This window comes from Crocuta crocuta, unplaced genomic scaffold (genome assembly GCF_008692635.1).
Source record: "Crocuta crocuta isolate KB4526 unplaced genomic scaffold, BGI_CrCroc_1.0 scaffold219, whole genome shotgun sequence".
NCBI classification, from domain to species: domain Eukaryota; kingdom Metazoa; phylum Chordata; class Mammalia; order Carnivora; family Hyaenidae; genus Crocuta; species Crocuta crocuta.
Window position 1 is genome coordinate 7,000,101 of NW_027551572.1, and position 17,742 is coordinate 7,017,842.

Here is a 17,742-nt window from a genome sequence, read left to right on the forward strand (position 1 = left end):
TGGCAGAGTTCTTTGGATGACTTAATATATGTAATCAAGGGCAAATTTTCTCCTCTTTAATTAAGCCCTGCTACAGTATACAGTCCGGGGTGCCACTTGTGGAAAACACTTGGCCAGCTTTTCTATCCCCGAGCTGAACGCTTGCTTCTGGAATCTAAACACTGGATGTGTGTTCCGTGTGCAGCATTTGGGCTCTCCTTGGGGCAGGATGCTCCGTTGCTTAGGTGATGTATATTTTGTGTGAAGTGAGCACACCGTGGGAGAGCCGGCATGCCTCACATGCCCGGAGAACTATGCAAGCTCGCTGTGGAAAGCGTGCCTCCCGTGTGTCAGGCCTTCCTCATAGACCCGGTGACACAGTAGCCTTTAGGCAGAGCTGCTCGGGATGTGCAGGAAGTGCCGCCACAGGTTTTGTCAGGGGGGAAATCTGAGCCTTTGCTCTGCGAACAGCTGTGTTTCGGAGTCTGAACAAGTTGTTGTCGACTTTTGCATGGGCGGCCGGGGTAAGTGTTTTCATTTCGATTTGTTTAGAGCCTTGTTGTCCTTGCTCCTGAGTCCTCAGGGTTCTTTCTGGAAGTTTCACAAGTTTCATAAGTTACACATTATCTACAGTGGGATTCAGAGGATTTGTTCCAGTGTATTTATAATCCAACTTTTCTTTTTCTTTGTCTCTGCAGATTTTGCGGAAGTCTAATACTTTGTCATTATGAGATGTCGTCTCTCGGTACCTCCTTTGTGCAAATTAAGTTTGATGACTTGCAGTTTTTTGAAAACTGCGGTGGAGGAAGTTTTGGGAGTGTATATCGAGCCAGATGGATATCACAGGACAAGGAGGTGGCTGTAAAGAAGCTGCTCAAAATAGAGAAAGAGGTAAGGCCTTTCCCTGCTGTCAGAAATGGTGGTGATCGTGCTTATGTAAGCTTTTCTACCAAGTCGGAGGTCACAGGCTGTCAGGGACCTAGGGCCTTTGGGGCCCATCCATGAGGCTGTTTCCCAATTTCCATTCTGGGAGCCCCATAAATAGAAATCAGTGCTGCGTGTGCTTTAGGGTTGAGTTCTAGGGGTCATCTGCACGGAGAGTGTTTCCTTCCATGGCACAAAAGACCCGAATGTTCTCTGAGCTCTCTGCTGCGAGGGGAAGGGGAGCTTTCAGACCTTTCTTGGCTTCAGGCTCTTCTTTTCCCTAGGTCGGCCAAGAGGGGTCAGTAAAGAGTAATGTGTGAGCATTTTATTCTCTGTTTTGGTTTTGTGAATCTGTGGTCATCAGAAGTTGTCTTTTAAAAAAAAACACAATATTTTTCTACTGAAATATAAACAACACTGGCTTCTTGGATTTCACCTCTACTTGAAGCCAACAGTGATTGATGGTCTTTGTTTAATAAAGAATTAACCGATGCTGGACAGAGAGCTGCCCTATTTGTAAAATCAGAAAAGGGTCTTGGCTTCCAGAGTCTGGGGCTTAGGCTAATCCTGGTGGGTCCTTCATCTTCCTTAGGAATATGACACAGCTTGGTCCCCATGTTCAGTCTGGTTCTTGGAAGATGAAGATAATTGTGGAGCTGACCTGCAGGGGCTCCGTGGCATTGATAGCTTTTAACAGCTACCCTCTGGAGCTTGTTTTGGTCATTTCTATTTATGTTCTGTTTTGGCTAATTATTGGGGTTTTTTTAATGTCTTTTTTTTAAAGTGAACTTTTCTATAAATGTATTTTAATCTCCCCTGAATGATTTCATTTTTTTCCCATTAACTGCTGTCAGTGAACCGTAGCAATTGATTAGAGAAGGAAACCCAAATGGCGGCACTTTGTGGCGTTTCCTCCCAGCAGTGCTGTGTGACTGTGTGATCACCAGCTGAGTTTCCAATTGTTGAAGCCAGGTCAGAAGGACTAAGCTATTTTTGCCTTAGGGTACCTAGAGGTTGTGGAAAGCATTAAGGAGCAATGGCTTTTAATGCCTGTGTGTGCACAAAATGGAAGTGTGCTTTGTAGAAAAAGTTTCCTCCCCTTCATTTCTTGACCAACACATTTTTCATAGTAGCCAAATAGGAAAACCAGTTCTTACTCCAAATGGAACCTAGCTTCTTTTATCTAGTGAACTCTTAAGTTCTTTACAGATAAGCATTATTGTACCCATTTTATAGATGGAGAAATAGAGGTTTGAAAAACCTATTAAGCTACCTCAGGAGGGGCAAATGAATTCCAGGAAATCAGACCCCCTGTCCTATAGTTCTTAACTCTGAAACCTATAGTTGACTAGGTTAGATGGAAAATAAACCAATTCCATCAAATCCATATTCAAAAAAGTATACGAGCACGCTAATATTTGTAAGCATTAGGTCATGCAGTTTCAGAACAACAGGCATGTTCTTATACGGTTGTTGGGTGTGAGACTTTTTGAGTCATGGAACAGATTTTGACAGGAAAACAGTAATTGCCATCTATTCATTCCATACCCATCCCCTCCATACTTAGTGCCTTTGTTTTGTTTTTTATTTTTATTTTTCCTAATCTTTAAGAAAGCCAGGAGAATGACCTAGGAAAGCACAGGAACGAAGGCAGGAATTGGAAACTGCCAAGTCCTGCTCTTGTGGAGATATTTAAGCTAAATGGTTATCATTCAGAAATTGAGTGGATTATAGTAAAAACTGTAGGAGCATAACTCCTAAATTTTAGGAAAAACAAAAACTCAGTTTCAGCTTTGGAGCTTGGATTAATCAGTAATTGTCAGTGGTAAAGAGACATGGTAAATTATTGCAAAGCATCCCCCCTTTTTGAATCAAATGATGTAAAAAATTTTGGCTAGGGGTTGGGAGGTATTGGAAAGGAAATAGGCATTTCTTAGTTTGATTTTTGTTCTACTTTGTGAACTATGTGTTGGCTTGCTGGCTGGGTGTTTTCTAAGTAAGAGAAAGGCGATAAGCTCTGGGTTTTTTTTCCCAAAGTGTAGATTCAGTCTTCTGTTACTTGGTCATTTTTTGCCAAGAAGCAATGAGACATATCATTAAGATATGTTTGCAGCTTATTCATGTACCTAGTTAAGAGTGACTTGATACCTGATTAAATATATGTTTTATGAACTTAGTGAAAGGTAGAGAAAATATTTACCAAACTCTTTTAACTTTGCTAATGTGAGAGGATAGAAGAAGGCTTTTTGTTTTCACTTTTTTTGGTAGACCTCTAATTTAGTGAGTATGTATTACTTTTCTCTGCTTTAGTGAGTATATATTACTTTTTTAAGTTAGAAGAAAAGAAAGAAAAATGGAATTTACCTAAAATATGGGTAGTTTTTTTTTTTGAGTTCCAGATTGCATTTTATTTACTTATTTATTTATTTTTATTTTTAAGGTTTTTTATTTATGTAATCTCTGTACCCAACAAGGGGTCTGGACTCACGACCCTTAGGTCAGGAGTCACATGATCCTCCAACTGAGCCAGCGAGGTGCCCCAAGACCTCTTTTTGGTTTATCTATACCATGGAATACTACATGGCAATGAGAAAGAATGAAATCTGGCCATGTGTAGCAACATGGATGGACCTTGAGGGTGTTATGCTGAGCGAAATAAGTCAGGCAGAGAAGGACAAATATCATATGTTTGCACGTATAGGAGGATTAGGAGGAACTTGACTGAGGAACAAGGGGGAGAAGAAAGGGGGAAATGGTGGGGGAAAGGGAGAGAGGCAAACCATGAGAGACTCTTGAATGCTGACAAAAACTGAGGACTGATGGATGTGGGGGGGAGGGGGGATGGGCATGGAGGAGGGCACTTGTGGGGATGAGCACTGGGTGTTATGTGGAAACTAATTTGACAATAAACTATTTGTAAAAAAATATATATATATATGGGTGGTTTTTAATTTAAAAAATAACTTTTATACCTAGGGAGAAACCTCCAAGAATAGTACCATAAACTCTAACATATCTTTCCCTAGAATCGCCACTAACATTTTTCAGCATTTACTTTCTCTTTATATATTAAGTTGTATGTATTCATATTTTATTGAACCATGAGAGTAAATTGTAGATGCTATGTATATAATGTCTGTAAGGATTTCAATATCTCCCAAGAATGCAACCATAATACAACTATCAAATCAGAAAATTTAACATTGATGCAATAATATTACCTATCTTGTAGTCTATATTCAAATTTTGCCCGTTGTCCCAATAAGGCCTTTTTATGGCAGTTTTTCAGCCCAGGATCCAATCAGGACCACATATTGTGTTTAATTGGTGTATCTGTTTTAGTCTTCTTTAATTGAACAGTTTCTCGGCCTTTGTCCTTTAAACTTTGACCTTTTTGAAGAGTACAGGACTGTTGGGTAGAATGGCCCTCATTTTGGGTTTATCTTATTTTCCCTTTCTTTTGCCTAGTTTAAGATAATGTAGTTTTGGTAGGAATATTTCATAGGTCATATGCCCTTGGTATATCTTAGTGGGAGACTATGATGTCCATTTGTATTGTTATTGGTGATACTAATACTTTTGATTAAGAGGGGTTTACCCAATTTTTCTATAGTAAAAATACCCTTTTCCCCCTTTGTAATTAATAATTAAGCTGTTGGAAGATATTCTGAGGCAAGTAAATATCTTCTTTCAACAAGCTTTACCCAATGTTTTTAGCATCTATTGGCAATTCTTGTTTCAACCAGATGTTGTTATGACAGCTACTATGTAGAAAGAAAAGTTCTAGCATAAATGAGATCATTCCTTTCTTATTCACCCATTCATTCGTTTATTCTTGCATTGTAGACTTACGGATTCTTTTTCAAATTGGAGATGTTCCGTTATATTACTATTGTTACTTTCATGCTTAAATTATCCAGATTAAGCAAGTAAGAGTCCCTTTAAATTAGCTCCTTTGCCCTTTTGATGTGTCTCCGTCACTCTTTAGCATTTTTTTTTTTTTTTTTTTTTTTTTTTCGGGGCCCAAAGAGNCCTGGCACAAGAAGATATTCCAGGCTCATCTAATTCCTACCTCATTCCTGGGATCAGCTGTTTCTTCAAGAAGCCCTGATCCAGAGTACCTGAATTGGGACTATGATATTTAGAAGCCAAGATTTGGAAACTAGTTTTTCATATTGTAGACTTTCTTTTAACAAAGAGCCTTTGTTCTTTGGGAGAAAGAATAGTTATAAACTTTACTTATGGAAGCATTTAATTCACGTTAGCAATGATCTGTGATATGCTCCTGTTAGGAGTGTAAATTGGTAAGCTTTTTGGAAAAAGATCAAAATGTATCCAAAATTTTAAAATATTTCCTTTCTTTGAGCCAGAAATTTTACTTCTATGACTTCATTCTAAGGAAGTAATCAGAAATATGCAGAAAGATGGATACGATAGCTGCTCATCTCAGATGGATAATGGTGAAGAACTGGAAAAAGCCCAAGTGTTCTTTAACAAATTATCCTTTAAATTATGCTACATCTCTCTCTCTCTCTCTCACACACACACACACACACAAGCAAATATGGGAGGTGATAGATGTGTTACCTCCATTGTGTGAATCCTTTCAAGATGTATACGTATAGTAAAATCATCATGTCTTATACTTTTAAAATATTACAAATTATTTGTTGGTTATACCTCAGTAAAGCTGAAAGAGTATTTTACCTCTGTATAGTAGAATTCCATTGCATTTGGGAGAATATTTAAAAAGCTGGGGAAATGCTCATTATGTATTCCTAAGTGGTAAAAGCAAATTACAAGCATATATAGTAAGATCCTGGGTGGCTGCTTGGTGTCTGTATGGTATTTTTATTTTACTTCCTTTGCTTTCCATAGTTTTCTCTGATCTCACATTTCCTCCCAACATTTTATTATGAAAATTTCAAACATGAAGAAGTGTTGAAAGAGTTTTCTAGTGAACAACTACATATGTGCCATCTAGGGTCTGTCATTAACACAAATACTTTGTCACATGTGTATTCAGCTGTGTATCTTTCTGTCCTTCAATCCATTTTGATTCATTTCAAAATAAGTTGCAGGCATTAGTAGCTTTCCCCTTACATACTTCAGCATGCATACTATTACCAGAGTTCAGTATATGTTTACTGTTTTGTTTTCTTTTGAGGTAAAATTTACATATGATGAAGTGCACAAATCACTCAGTTTTGACAAATGTGAACACCCTGTGAACCATATATTTACTTTTATAATTGGAAAACATTCACAAAAATTATAGCTCTGATGATCTATGTCACTTTCTCAGGACGTTCAGGTGAATTGAGTTTTATAAAACTTCAGTATGTCATGGATTAATTTCCAGTCTCAATGTGTGCCTCTAAAATGTTCAATGTTTACTTTCCCATCGCTTTTCCGTAGCAACACCAAAATAATTTTTCAGTGGTAATTTAGCTTGTTTATGTTACTTGCAGATTTACTTATTTTTGTTAAAAACAAGTTTTCAACAGTAAAAATAATATCTTTGGGATGTGTACCAAAGGTAAGAAAAGCTGCCGTTATTGTATCTTTTTGATAAATTCCAGATCAGTTGAGATCAAACCGTACCGCTTAGGCAGAAATCGAAGCAAGGAGTGGAGAGGGCAGAGAAAGACGTGGTGGGTCAGTGTCCTCTTTCCAGCCACTGACCTCACACAGCAGGAGTTCATCAGCCTCACAGTCCTCCTAGAAAGGCTTAATCACAATGGCTTCATTTTGCTCTTGCAGTGTATTTAATGATATGCTGAACCAGATGTGTCTGCACATGGTATGTTTTTCTGAGAGGTGGAAACCTGCAAAGATTTATGTTCCCTTGATATCTGTGGATATCTAACTGATAGGAGGAAACCAGACTTGAATATGAGATAGGAAACATGATTCCTTTTTGTTTCTGCAAAAGAATTGGAGCAAAGTGCTCAAGAGGTAAAACATAAAATATTCATTTGCCTTGCCTTTTGCAAAGCACCACTCCCTTTATTTCAAAAAGAAAAATCCTACCACATTTGTTGTAGAAATGTTGAAAACCAGATAAATCCGAGTTTCAAATCGGTCCCACACTGTAAGTATTTACAAATAGAGAAGATCAAAGTGTCAAAATGGGAGGTGGAGTTTGCTTGGGATTCTGCCCCTCCCCTGCTGGCACTTTCTGTCTCTCTAAATAAATACACTTAAAAAAAGGGGGGGGGGGAATCATAAGAACAAGAAAAACCAATAAGGTTTTGTATAAAGGGGGAAATATCTGTGTGAAATAGAAAACACAATCTTCAAATTGACTTGGAACTCAAAGAGTGGAGAATAAAGGCTGTCCTTATACAGACTTTATCAACATGACAGCATTTAGTGCTTCATGGAAAGCTGGCAGATATTGGTATCAGTTTGTTAGCTCACGGGAGACCCTTTTCCCCCTTGCGGTCCTATAGCTTTTAACCAATGAATTATTTGCATTTACTTTAATTGTAGGAATGCTGTTTTCATATTTCCCCGTCTCTGAACACAAAAGAGAGGAATATAGCTGCATTTATTTTCTTTGTAAATCCTCTTCTTACTTAAATATACCGAGAAGACCAGTGTAAACAAGAAGAGCTTGGATGAGTGATACCCGCCATTCAGTTCTGGCACAAGTTTCTTTGATGATTTGTCCAAAATGGTGTTTGAGAACGGTGATGCAGTGTTTTTAAGTTTCAAGAGGGCAGTCTTCACTATACTAGAGCTGACATTTTAAGTTTCTACTTTCCAGTGCCCGTATTCTTAGTGCCTAGTCTGTCTGTCACAGCATCTCCACTTACCTAGTCCCCTCCTCTTCGCTCAGGAGGTCTATCATGGCTTGGACTCATGACCGTGAAGTCCAGACCTGAGCTGAGATCAAGAGTCAGATGCTTAGCTCACTGAGCCAGCCAGGCGCCCCATGTCTTAAGCCTGTATACAGTTTTTCTGTCCCCAGTCAGAATTTACCCATTCTGGATTTTGTTTTTTTTAGGCCAATGGTTCTTGAAGTGCTGTTGCCTTTGGATCAGAAGCCTTAGGCATCACTGGGGAACTTGTTAGAAATGTAACTTCTTGGGCCTCATGTCCATCTGCTGAGTCAGAAACTGGTGTGTGGGGCCCCGCAATCTGCTGTAACAGGCTTTTCAAATGTTCCTGTTGCCCTCTAGAATTTGAGAACCATTGCTTTAGGTAGTACCTAGCCAATCATATGTCATGTGCATTTGGTCAGATGTTAATTTTGGTTTGAAATTTTAGGTATCTTGTCAAAACTGGTAGTGTTTGTTAGAGGCTTTTTAGATTCTTACATTTACCACGTTCGGGTGACCACCTGTGTTCGGGCCCTCCTCGGCAGTGTCACTGAGCATCATGAACTAAAGGCTGTGTTAGGGAATGGTCCACATCTGTGAAACCTCAGACAAATGCCTTCGGGTTCCAAACCTTCCCCTCTCAGGTCCTCACCTGACTTTCCAGCTGTGTCTTTCATGTTTTGACCTCCACTCCTGTCACCTTTTTCCATTTCTGTGACCTTGTTCCCTCTTTCCTTCAGCTGTAATACTTTTGTACTCTCTGCCCGGGCAGATCCTATCCATCCTTCAGATAGAATTTCTGCCTTCTCTGTGAAACAGTCTCAGGTCCTACAAGCATAATTTTCCTTTTTATTCTGAATTTATTAGTGAACACTCATACCTCTGATTTGACTTGAGATGGTTATTGCCCCGTGTGTGACTCTGGTCCACTGTAAACGGCTGCCACTTCTCATGTGAACGGGCCATGTCTCCTCTTCTGCAGAGTGGGCTAATATCAGCATCTACATCACAGGGTTGTCCAGAAGGTTAAATGACAACACATGTAAAATGTCCAGGAGAGTGCTGGCACACAGGAAGACCCGGGTAACTGTCATGTTGGTTCCTAGAACGTTATGTGGGATAGGGGTCAGAGCCACGTTTTCAGTCTGTAGGAAAGAGACAGGCAGGGCTCAGAGTGCATGTGGAAGGGCACGGACGTATGAGGTATATTCCGCATCCCTGTTGTGAGCTCTCTAAGGGCAAGGACTGGTTTTACCTTTGTCGCCAATGCTGTTACCATCCTGGCCATCTTCACTGTACCAAGTACAACTACCTCTGTGAGCTGATGACTTGCTTAGGGCCTTTCTATTACTGCCCTCCTCTTCTTCACACTCATGTTACGTGATTATAATCTCCATTTGATAGGTCAGAAATTAAGGCTTCGAGAAAGATTAAGTAACCTGGCTAATATAAACAGCACCCTTTGCCTGCCTCACCACTCCCAGCACTGTGCCTTGCTGACCGGAGCATTTGTCCCTTGATATTTGGTGTCCTGATGCAGTAGACTTCCGTGTCATCTCATCCAGGAAAGACATCCTGTATCAGTGGACCTACAGTTTCTTCATTTACTCTCTGAGCTGTGAGAGAGGATGGAACACACCGGTCTTGTTGCTGGTTGTGAGTTCACTCGGCTACATAGTGACAGAACTCTTAGTTGTTCCCTTTCCTTTAGGATAACTAATGTTTGATTTTTACAAATGCCCTTGCTTGTCTACGTTTTAGACCGGCACGCCATTTCCACTTAAGAAATTTGAAACAATTCAGTGTGCCGTACCTTGGCTTTGTGCTAGATCTAGAAATCATCACTTAGAGAATAAACAGTTTAAATCATTTTATCCGATAATTAACGTAGTCATCATCATCCATAAGTCTATACTGAGCAGCTCTCCATGACAGAGCTCCTTCCCTCACAGCAGTTCTCTCCCTGGGAGCTTGTAATTTAAGACACCCCAAAGCAAATGGCTATAGAGAGATAAAGAAATAGACACATATTGAGCAAATGTATAAATTAACTGAGTAAGCATGTATTACTGATACTTCTGAAGGCAACACCAACCTTAAGGTAACCACAGGAATGGCTTCTAGAACCAGAAGTTTAGAAAATCACCTGAATTATAAATACTGTTCTTATCATGGTACATGAAATGCAGTTACATTAAGACAAACATCACTCTTTGCTATTTTTCAGATTAACAATATGACCATAAAAATGTTTTCATTGCAAGAGAAAGCCCCTGTCCTTTTATTTTTGCTACTTAGTTTAACATTTTTAAAATCCTTTCAAAACTTTGTTAGATTACATGTTTTCTTGCACATAGAAGTTATTTTTGATTTGCCATATGAGGAACATTATTGCAATATATTAAGCAATAAACATTTCAGTTAATAATATTCATTTAATTAATATCCAACCATGTTCTAAATATTGTGCTGAAATCAAACCGATGAATGTATTCCAATAAAAATGTTATATCCTGACTGGTGTTATAAGAAGCTAGGCTCTTGCTTCACAAAAATAGTTTGAAGCACAAATTGAATTTCTGAGAAATTCAAAGCCCAATACAGAGAGAACAAGTGAAAGATTGAAGGAGGGGAAGAGCCATCTATAAGTATTTCAGATAGTTTCAAAATAGATATGGTTGGTTGTCAGTCTTCGGAATAGAATTATCTCACTTGGGTATTAAAAAGGTACCTATATTTTTCTTTTCTGCTTTCTAGTGAAGACAGGAAGTCACACGAGATTATCCAAGATAGAGACCATCTTCTCAGTTTTTTTTTTTTTTTTCCCCCCCACTCAGGCTTAATTCCTGCTCCTAGTTACTACACCCAGTTTCTGTTTGCATACTGCCTTTGATGCCCTGTGAAATGCAGACTGTTCAATTTTGGAACCGTGTAATTCTTAGAAAGTTCTTTATAGTGTAATGTCCAGGCATCGATATTGGACTCTGGCTCTCAGAACAAATCTTACCCTCTTCTGTATGTCAGCCTCTTGATGAACACAGATTCTATATTGTATTGATGTTCATATTTTCTGAGCTTACTGTAAGCAACCGATAAGTGTATAGGGCATAAATAAACAATAAACATGGTGGTCACACTTCAACTTTCTTCTTTTGTAAGATTTACACAAAGCTTCTGCTATTCCTGAATCTAACAGAAAAGAACACAGTTTGCCATTCCTAGTCTACTTCCTAGCCTTTCCTTCTTCGTGCTTGGCTGACTTTTTAAGTTTTTAGTAAATTAGTTTGTCTTTGAATGAAAGGTTCTGTTCTATAGCAGCTGGGAAGGATTTTCCTGGCCATGTTCTTTTCTTTCTTTTTTTTTTTCTAACATGTTTCCAAAAAGGAATCCAAGATCCTTTTTCTTAGCTCTGTTAATATCAGATGTTCACTGATTGATGACCTGAGAAAAACGAAGGTGTCCTAAATGAATGAGACTGCCGGCATCTTAATGACTTGAAAATATTACTTTTATCCCTGTTGCTGTTCTACAGAAAATAGTGCTTGGCAAAATTAGCTACATTAGAGCAGCTACACTGATAAGGAAGATGTCTGGTGAGTGTTTGTGCAGGCTCTGTTGGAGAATGAGGGGGCTCTATGGCTGCTCTACTTTTAAAGAGAGGTTGTAGTAAGCAGTTAATGAACAAAATCAGCTTAAATCACTAAATTAAGAAAAAATTTTAAGACTTATTTCTTGAAAGAGAGGGTAGGGGCAGAGGGAGGGAGACACAGAACCTGAAGCAGGCTCCAGGCTCTGAGCTGTCAGCACAGAGCCTGACGTGGGGCCTGAAGTCACGAATCAGGAGATCATGACCTGAGCTGAAGTCAGACACTTAACTGCTGAGCTACCCGGGTGCCCCAACTCACTAAATTTTTAAAACCTGTAGAACCGTGCTTCCTTTAGTAGGAAACTGAATTGCCTTTGTTATTAGAACTGTAGTTGTAGAGTCTATCTTAAGCAGTAGGTACTCATTTTTCCAGCATTGGATGGGTATTCTAGAAGATGGTATAGAGTTTAGTTGGAATCTAAACTGACTTTTCTTTAACTAATTTAACTGTGGACAAATCTTTAACATTGTGAAAGTGGAGAGCTTTTTCTCCTCAGAAATCTCAGGACAATTTCGTAACCACAAATGAAGGCTCCTAAGTGTAATCTGCATTCTTCCTTGGGAAAAAGTTTATCCTCAGAAGAACCTGGGAGTTGTCCCTAAGGTCAGAGTACACGTCTCAGAGCAAGAAGACCTGCAGGAAACCCTGATTCTAGATCGAATCACCTCAAGTGCTGATCACCCCAAGAGCAGAGTTTAGTAAGAGACCAAGAAATAAATATTAATAACTGAATTTGGGGGTGTGGAATGTTAAAAATATATACTCTGCCTTGTTTTGAAAACAATTTAAGATTGTTACCAGGTAGAATAAGCATATTTTTCAGGTTCCAGGGAAGGCCCTATGAACTCCCCATATCTCTTTCCTAAATGTAAAGAAATGGAAGAAAATCAACATTTTTTGAGTTCCTGTTATTTATAGCTTCTATTCGAAGCAGTTGTCATGTACTCTCTAATCCCATTGCTAATGCCTCAAGTTTTAGTATCGTAATTTCACTCTTTAAGATAGTTTCCCCTAATAAAACTGTAAACACAACTGAGAAAGGCCACTCAACATGTTAGTAATACCTTAGAGTGGATGAGCTATGTGCCCCCCCCGCCCCCGCGCACAGAGTTTCCTAGGTGGGGGATGTATAATTGTTGCTGTAAGAGACTGTGACCTGAACAGATTACTAGGAAATCCCTTTTGTGATATTCTGTCATCCAACAAATATTACATGCTAGGCACTATTTTAGATACTGGAGCCTTATTGGTAATAAAATAGATAAAAATTCAGGTCCTTTTAGAGCTTACCTTCAAATGTGGGAATAAAAAACTTAAGTTGTAAATACATAAAGATGCTCACCTCTTTTAAATATGGGCTGAACTTAGTGACTCATTTGCAAAGACTGCAGTATAGGAAATGAACACTAGTCACCTGAGGCTTTAGTAATTTTACAGTGGATGCTGGCAGATACCACCCTAGGCAAGTGATCTGGGTTAGCATCACCAGTGTAGACCACATCGACACATGTATCCCCATGTGGCATGATGAGAAGAGCACCTTATCTCTGTAGTCCTCTTCCCACAAACTTTTAATCCCAGTCTAGTCCTGAGGAAAACACCAGGTAAACCCAAACTAACGGACATCCTATGAAATACATGGCCACCCCCTTCTCAAGGCTGTTAACATAAAGTGTCACAATCCAGAAGAGATTAAGGAGCCCTGGTGACCAAACATCTGGTATCCTGAATTGGATTCTAGAACAGAATAAAAAGGCATTGGTGGAGAAAATGGTGAAATCCAAATAAAACCTGGAGTTTAGTGAAGTAGTAACGTACCAATGATGGTTTCTTAGCTTTGACAAATCCAAGTGGGGCAGCATGTTAAAATTAGGGGAAACAAGGTGAGAAGAATGATCTACATGATCTTTTCAACTTTTCTGTAAATCTGAAATTATTCCAAAATTAAAACTTTACATGAAAATATAAGGAATAACACAGAGCAGAGTAAGGGAAATCAAGAGTGCCAGCATGGGGTCAGTGTTGCAAATTAGCTTGGCCAGGGGAGGCCCCATTGGGCAAAAACTTGAAGGAAGTGAGAGCAGAGCCCTTCTATGCAGGTGAGACTTCCAGGCAGAGATGCCAGGTGGGAGCAGTTGTTGCATTGTGGCTGGAGTGGTGTGGATGCGGGGAAAAGGAACGGGAAATGGGGCTAGAGAGGTAACAAGGCCAAATGATATAGGGCCTGGTAGGCGATTGTAAGAGTTTCTGATTCAGATTGGGAGGAAATGATGAGCAATTGAATGCTTTTGGTTAGAGCAGTGAACTTATTTGATTTATGTTTTAATATGACCACTCTGGATTCTCTGTGAAAAAAAGACCGTAAGGGACAGAGGTAGGGGCAGAAAGACCAGATAGGATAATAATCCAGATGAGAGGTTTCTGTGTCTGGGGCAAAGAAGGTTGCAGTGCAGGCAGTAAGAGGTGGTTGCATTTGGGGTGTATATTAAAGGTAGAGCTAACCAGATTTGCTCACCCATTGGATATACTGTGTGAGTGTAGTCATGGAAGTCTCAAAGACTTTGCTCTGAGGAGATGGAGGATGTATTTGCCATTTTGTGAGATGGGGAACATCCTAGGTGGAACAAGTTTGTAAGAGTAGATTGGGAGTTCAGTTTTTTGGTGTGTGGGGGAGGGGGGAGAGTGCACAGGCAAGGGGCAAAGAGGGAGGGAGGGAGAGAGAGAGAGAGAGAGAGAGAGAGAGAGAGAGATGGGGACTGGGACCAAGCAGGCTCCATGCCCAGTGTGGAGCCTGATGCAGGGCTTGATATCACGACCATGAGATCATGGCTTGAGCTGAAATCAAGAGTTGGATGCCTAACTGACTGAGCCACCCAGGTGCCCCAGGAGTTCATTTTTGATATAAGCAATGAAAAATTGGAATTAGTGTAAAAAATACCATTTACAATGCAACAAAAATATGAAATAGTTGGGAACAACCCAAATGTCCATCAACAGATGAACAGATAAAATATTGGGTACAATGGAATAGCATTCATCCTTTTAAAAAAGGAAGAATATTCTAACAACTTTACAACAAGGATGAATCTTGAAAGCAGTATGCTAAGCAAAGGAAGCCAAATCCAGACAAATATTGTATGATTTTACTTCTGTGAGGTACCTAGAACAGGCAAATTCAGATGCAGAAAGCAGAATAGAGGTTACCGGGTGCCAGGGGGAGTAGGGAGTTTTTGTTCAACTGGTACAGAGTTTCTGTTTGGGATGTTGAACACATTATGAAAATGAATAGCGGTGATGGTTGTGCAACATGTGAATGTATTTAATGTCTTGTACGTTTAAGATGATATTTTATAGAGTGCTTGGGTGGCTCAATTGGTTAAGCATCTGACTCTTGCTTTTGGCTCAGGTCATGATCTCACAGTTCGTGAGATTGAGTCCTATGTTGGGCTCTGGGCTGACAGTGCAAAGCCTACTTGGGATTTTCTCTCTCTCTCCCTCTCCCTCTCTCTCCCTCCCTCTCCTCCCTCTTTCTCCACCTCCCCAGCTTGCACATGCACACACTCTCTCCCTTTCTCTCCCTCTATCTCTACAATAAAGAAATATTTTTTTAAAAATGATATTTTATGTACCACAACTAAAAGATAGAGTTCTGTTTCCAAAAAACACTATGAAATACTAAAAGGTAAATTTAACAAAAGTACTGTGTAAGATCTTTACACTGAAAGCTATAAGACTGCTGAGAGAAATGAAAGAAGGCATTAGTAAGTGGGGAGATCTACTCTGTTCATAGATCAGATATATGCTATTAAGATGTCCATCCGTTCTCCCGAAACTGATTTGTAGATTCAATACAATCCCAATTATAACACCAGCTGATTTTTGGTAGAAATTAATCAGCAGACTGTAAAATCTATATGGAAATGTAAAGGACCTTCAATAACTAGAACAGTTTTGAAAAAGAACGATGTTGGAGGACTTACATAATAGACTACCTTATTTTGTTACTTACCATAAAGTTACAGTTACCAAGATTGTATGCTATTGGTGTTACAGATAGATGGACCAGTGGAAAGGAACACAGTCCGGAAGTAGATCCACATTTGGTCAATAGGTTTTTGACAGAGGTACCAGGGCAGTTCAATAAGGAAAGGATAATCTTGTCAACAAATGGTGCTGAACCAGTTAGTGTCTACATGCCCAAAACTGAGAGCCACTGGACTAAGGAAATGTAACAGGGCTGCTGAGCAGTGATAATGGTGTGTGTTTTGCTCAGCCATAGTCTGCTCAACAGGTACAGGAGTGGAATAGACAGAGAATTGGTTTTTTTTTTCGGGGTTGTAGTTTTCCTGAGTATAGTGAAGTAAAAGCACAAGAGAAGAGTTGAGGATGGATGCAAAGGAAGGGTTTTGTGATTTGCCAAGGAATTTAAGTTAGGTAAGGAAGACCTCTGGGAGGGAAGTGGCACTGAAAAGGTACAGGAACGGGTGACTATAGGTCTCGGGACCATTGGAGCCCAGGTACGAAAAGGAGGAGCTGAAAACCTAGGAAGTGGGATGGATGGGTTTGGATTGTGGAGGGGTGCAGTTTATTGGTAATGCAGGGTCTCGGGTGTGACCAGAGGAATGGGTGGCTGAGGTGTGGTGAAAGAGTAGATTATTGCCGAGAGTTCAAGGACCTGAGAGGACAAGTACCAGAGGCTCATTTATGTGCATGTGAACATTCTCACACTATGAGACAAGAATAGTAATTAGAGAAAATGACAGTGAGCCTGCAGCTAAAATCATCAAGAAATGAAGGCGAGCTATTTGGCATTGTTGGTATATGTTGGCAACAATGAAGGATGATGATGATGCAATCTAGTGACCTAAGATTCTGTTTTTAGGAGGGGGAGAGCTGTCTGGAACTGATAATGAGGAGCAAGGAGGACACTTTGCTCACCTCCAGACCCACTGGAGCAAATGCTGAGAGGTGGATTGGCTGCCATTGAGAGGCTCACAGAGGAGAGCCCAGGGTCTGTCAGAGGAGAAGGAAAGTTTAGGGAAGAGGTTCAGGATAGAGGGGGTCTAGCTGCTGGTGGGGTGTGAGGGCACCTTGGAAGGTTTTGGGAGTGGGAAAAAACTGGATCTAGCTGGAATATGTGCAGTCATACAGGGATTAGCACGTGGGAGAAGGGTGAGAGGCACCCTGCGGCTTGGGTCATCTTGTGGCAAAGGCATAATCAGGGATCATGGGCACAGTGAGGTGAGTCCTGGAGTTCTTAGGTCGGAAAGTGGTGGCCAGGCTGTAGAGGTAGGAGGGGTAGATGTTAGGGTTCCCTTGGCCTTTGAAATTGGACATGACCGACCTGGGGAGGAGCATATTGACTATGAAAATCTGGTTAACAACAGGAGGGGTTTTCTTTAATTTCAGGTTGTGTGATATGTGTCCTCTGGAATTTTTCAGTGACTCTCTGAGGAGATAACTGGTAACAAGGCCATTTAGAGAAACCAGGAAAAACTTCTTTCCAGCAGCATGTGCTTAACGAGGAATCAGTCCACTGGCTGAGATGGTAGTCAAAATATTTACGAAGACTATAGAATGAATTTTCATTTGCATGTTTTAAACCAAGTTGCCTGTCTTTCGTTGAAGATGGAGGCATTAATTCCCAGGAAACTGTATAGCTAAGTGTTTTAAGAGCCTGCACTCCCGAGTCAGACAGTGGAGATTCAAGTCCTGGCTGCACTCCTCATTACTTAACCAGGTCTCAGTTTTCTCTCCTGTAAAATGTAGATAATAACAGGGCTTCACGAGGCTGTGATGAGGGCCAGATGAGGTCACCCACGGGAGTACACCTAGCTCACTTCCCAGCACCTAGGCAGCTTACAGTCAGAGCATGCCCGGTGTTCATACTGTCCTCTGTGGCTTGCTGAACTTACTTCAGCATAGCTTTCTTTTTTAAGAGCTGGAGATAACTTAGCTACTTACATTATCTAACAGTATAATGTTTCCCAGACTTTTAAAAGCCACGTTTTCCATGATGCTTTCTCATCCTGTTGTTTTTTATTTTCCTACAAACCAACAGTATTTTATCATTTACTTAATATATTTGTGTTATTAAGTAGAATATTTTAACTTTAAAAAAAAAAACTATACATGTTCCTTCTCTTTTCCCTGTCCTCTGGAAGTTTGTGTCTTCCCCCCGCCCCTCCCTCCCCGGAGAATCATTGTCACCTAGGACCCTTATGATGGCATCACAGAACAATATGGAGATATCTCCCACATACACGATTGGTAGAAGTAAGAAGAAAAGATGGCACTTAGTGCTGGAGAGGGTATGGCATAATGGGCACACCAGTCCCTGGGTCAGTGTTGTCAATATTGAAGGG

The 17,742-nt window shown here is 40.1% G+C and overlaps 1 protein-coding gene across 2 annotated transcripts in view; it reads left to right on the forward strand.

The window, feature by feature from the left end:
* The first annotated feature begins 433 nt into the window (after nucleotides 1–433).
* Nucleotides 434–17,742, forward strand: part of MAP3K20 (mitogen-activated protein kinase kinase kinase 20) — a 177,979-nt gene continuing 160,670 nt past the window's right edge. For both annotated transcript variants that reach the window (XM_077751112.1, XM_077751113.1), the window contains exons 1-2: nucleotides 434–503; nucleotides 678–870. In XM_077751112.1, the coding sequence (XP_077607238.1) occupies nucleotides 712–870 (159 nt within the window). In that variant the 5' untranslated portion in view covers nucleotides 434–503; nucleotides 678–711. The remainder of the gene's footprint in view (nucleotides 504–677; nucleotides 871–17,742) is intronic.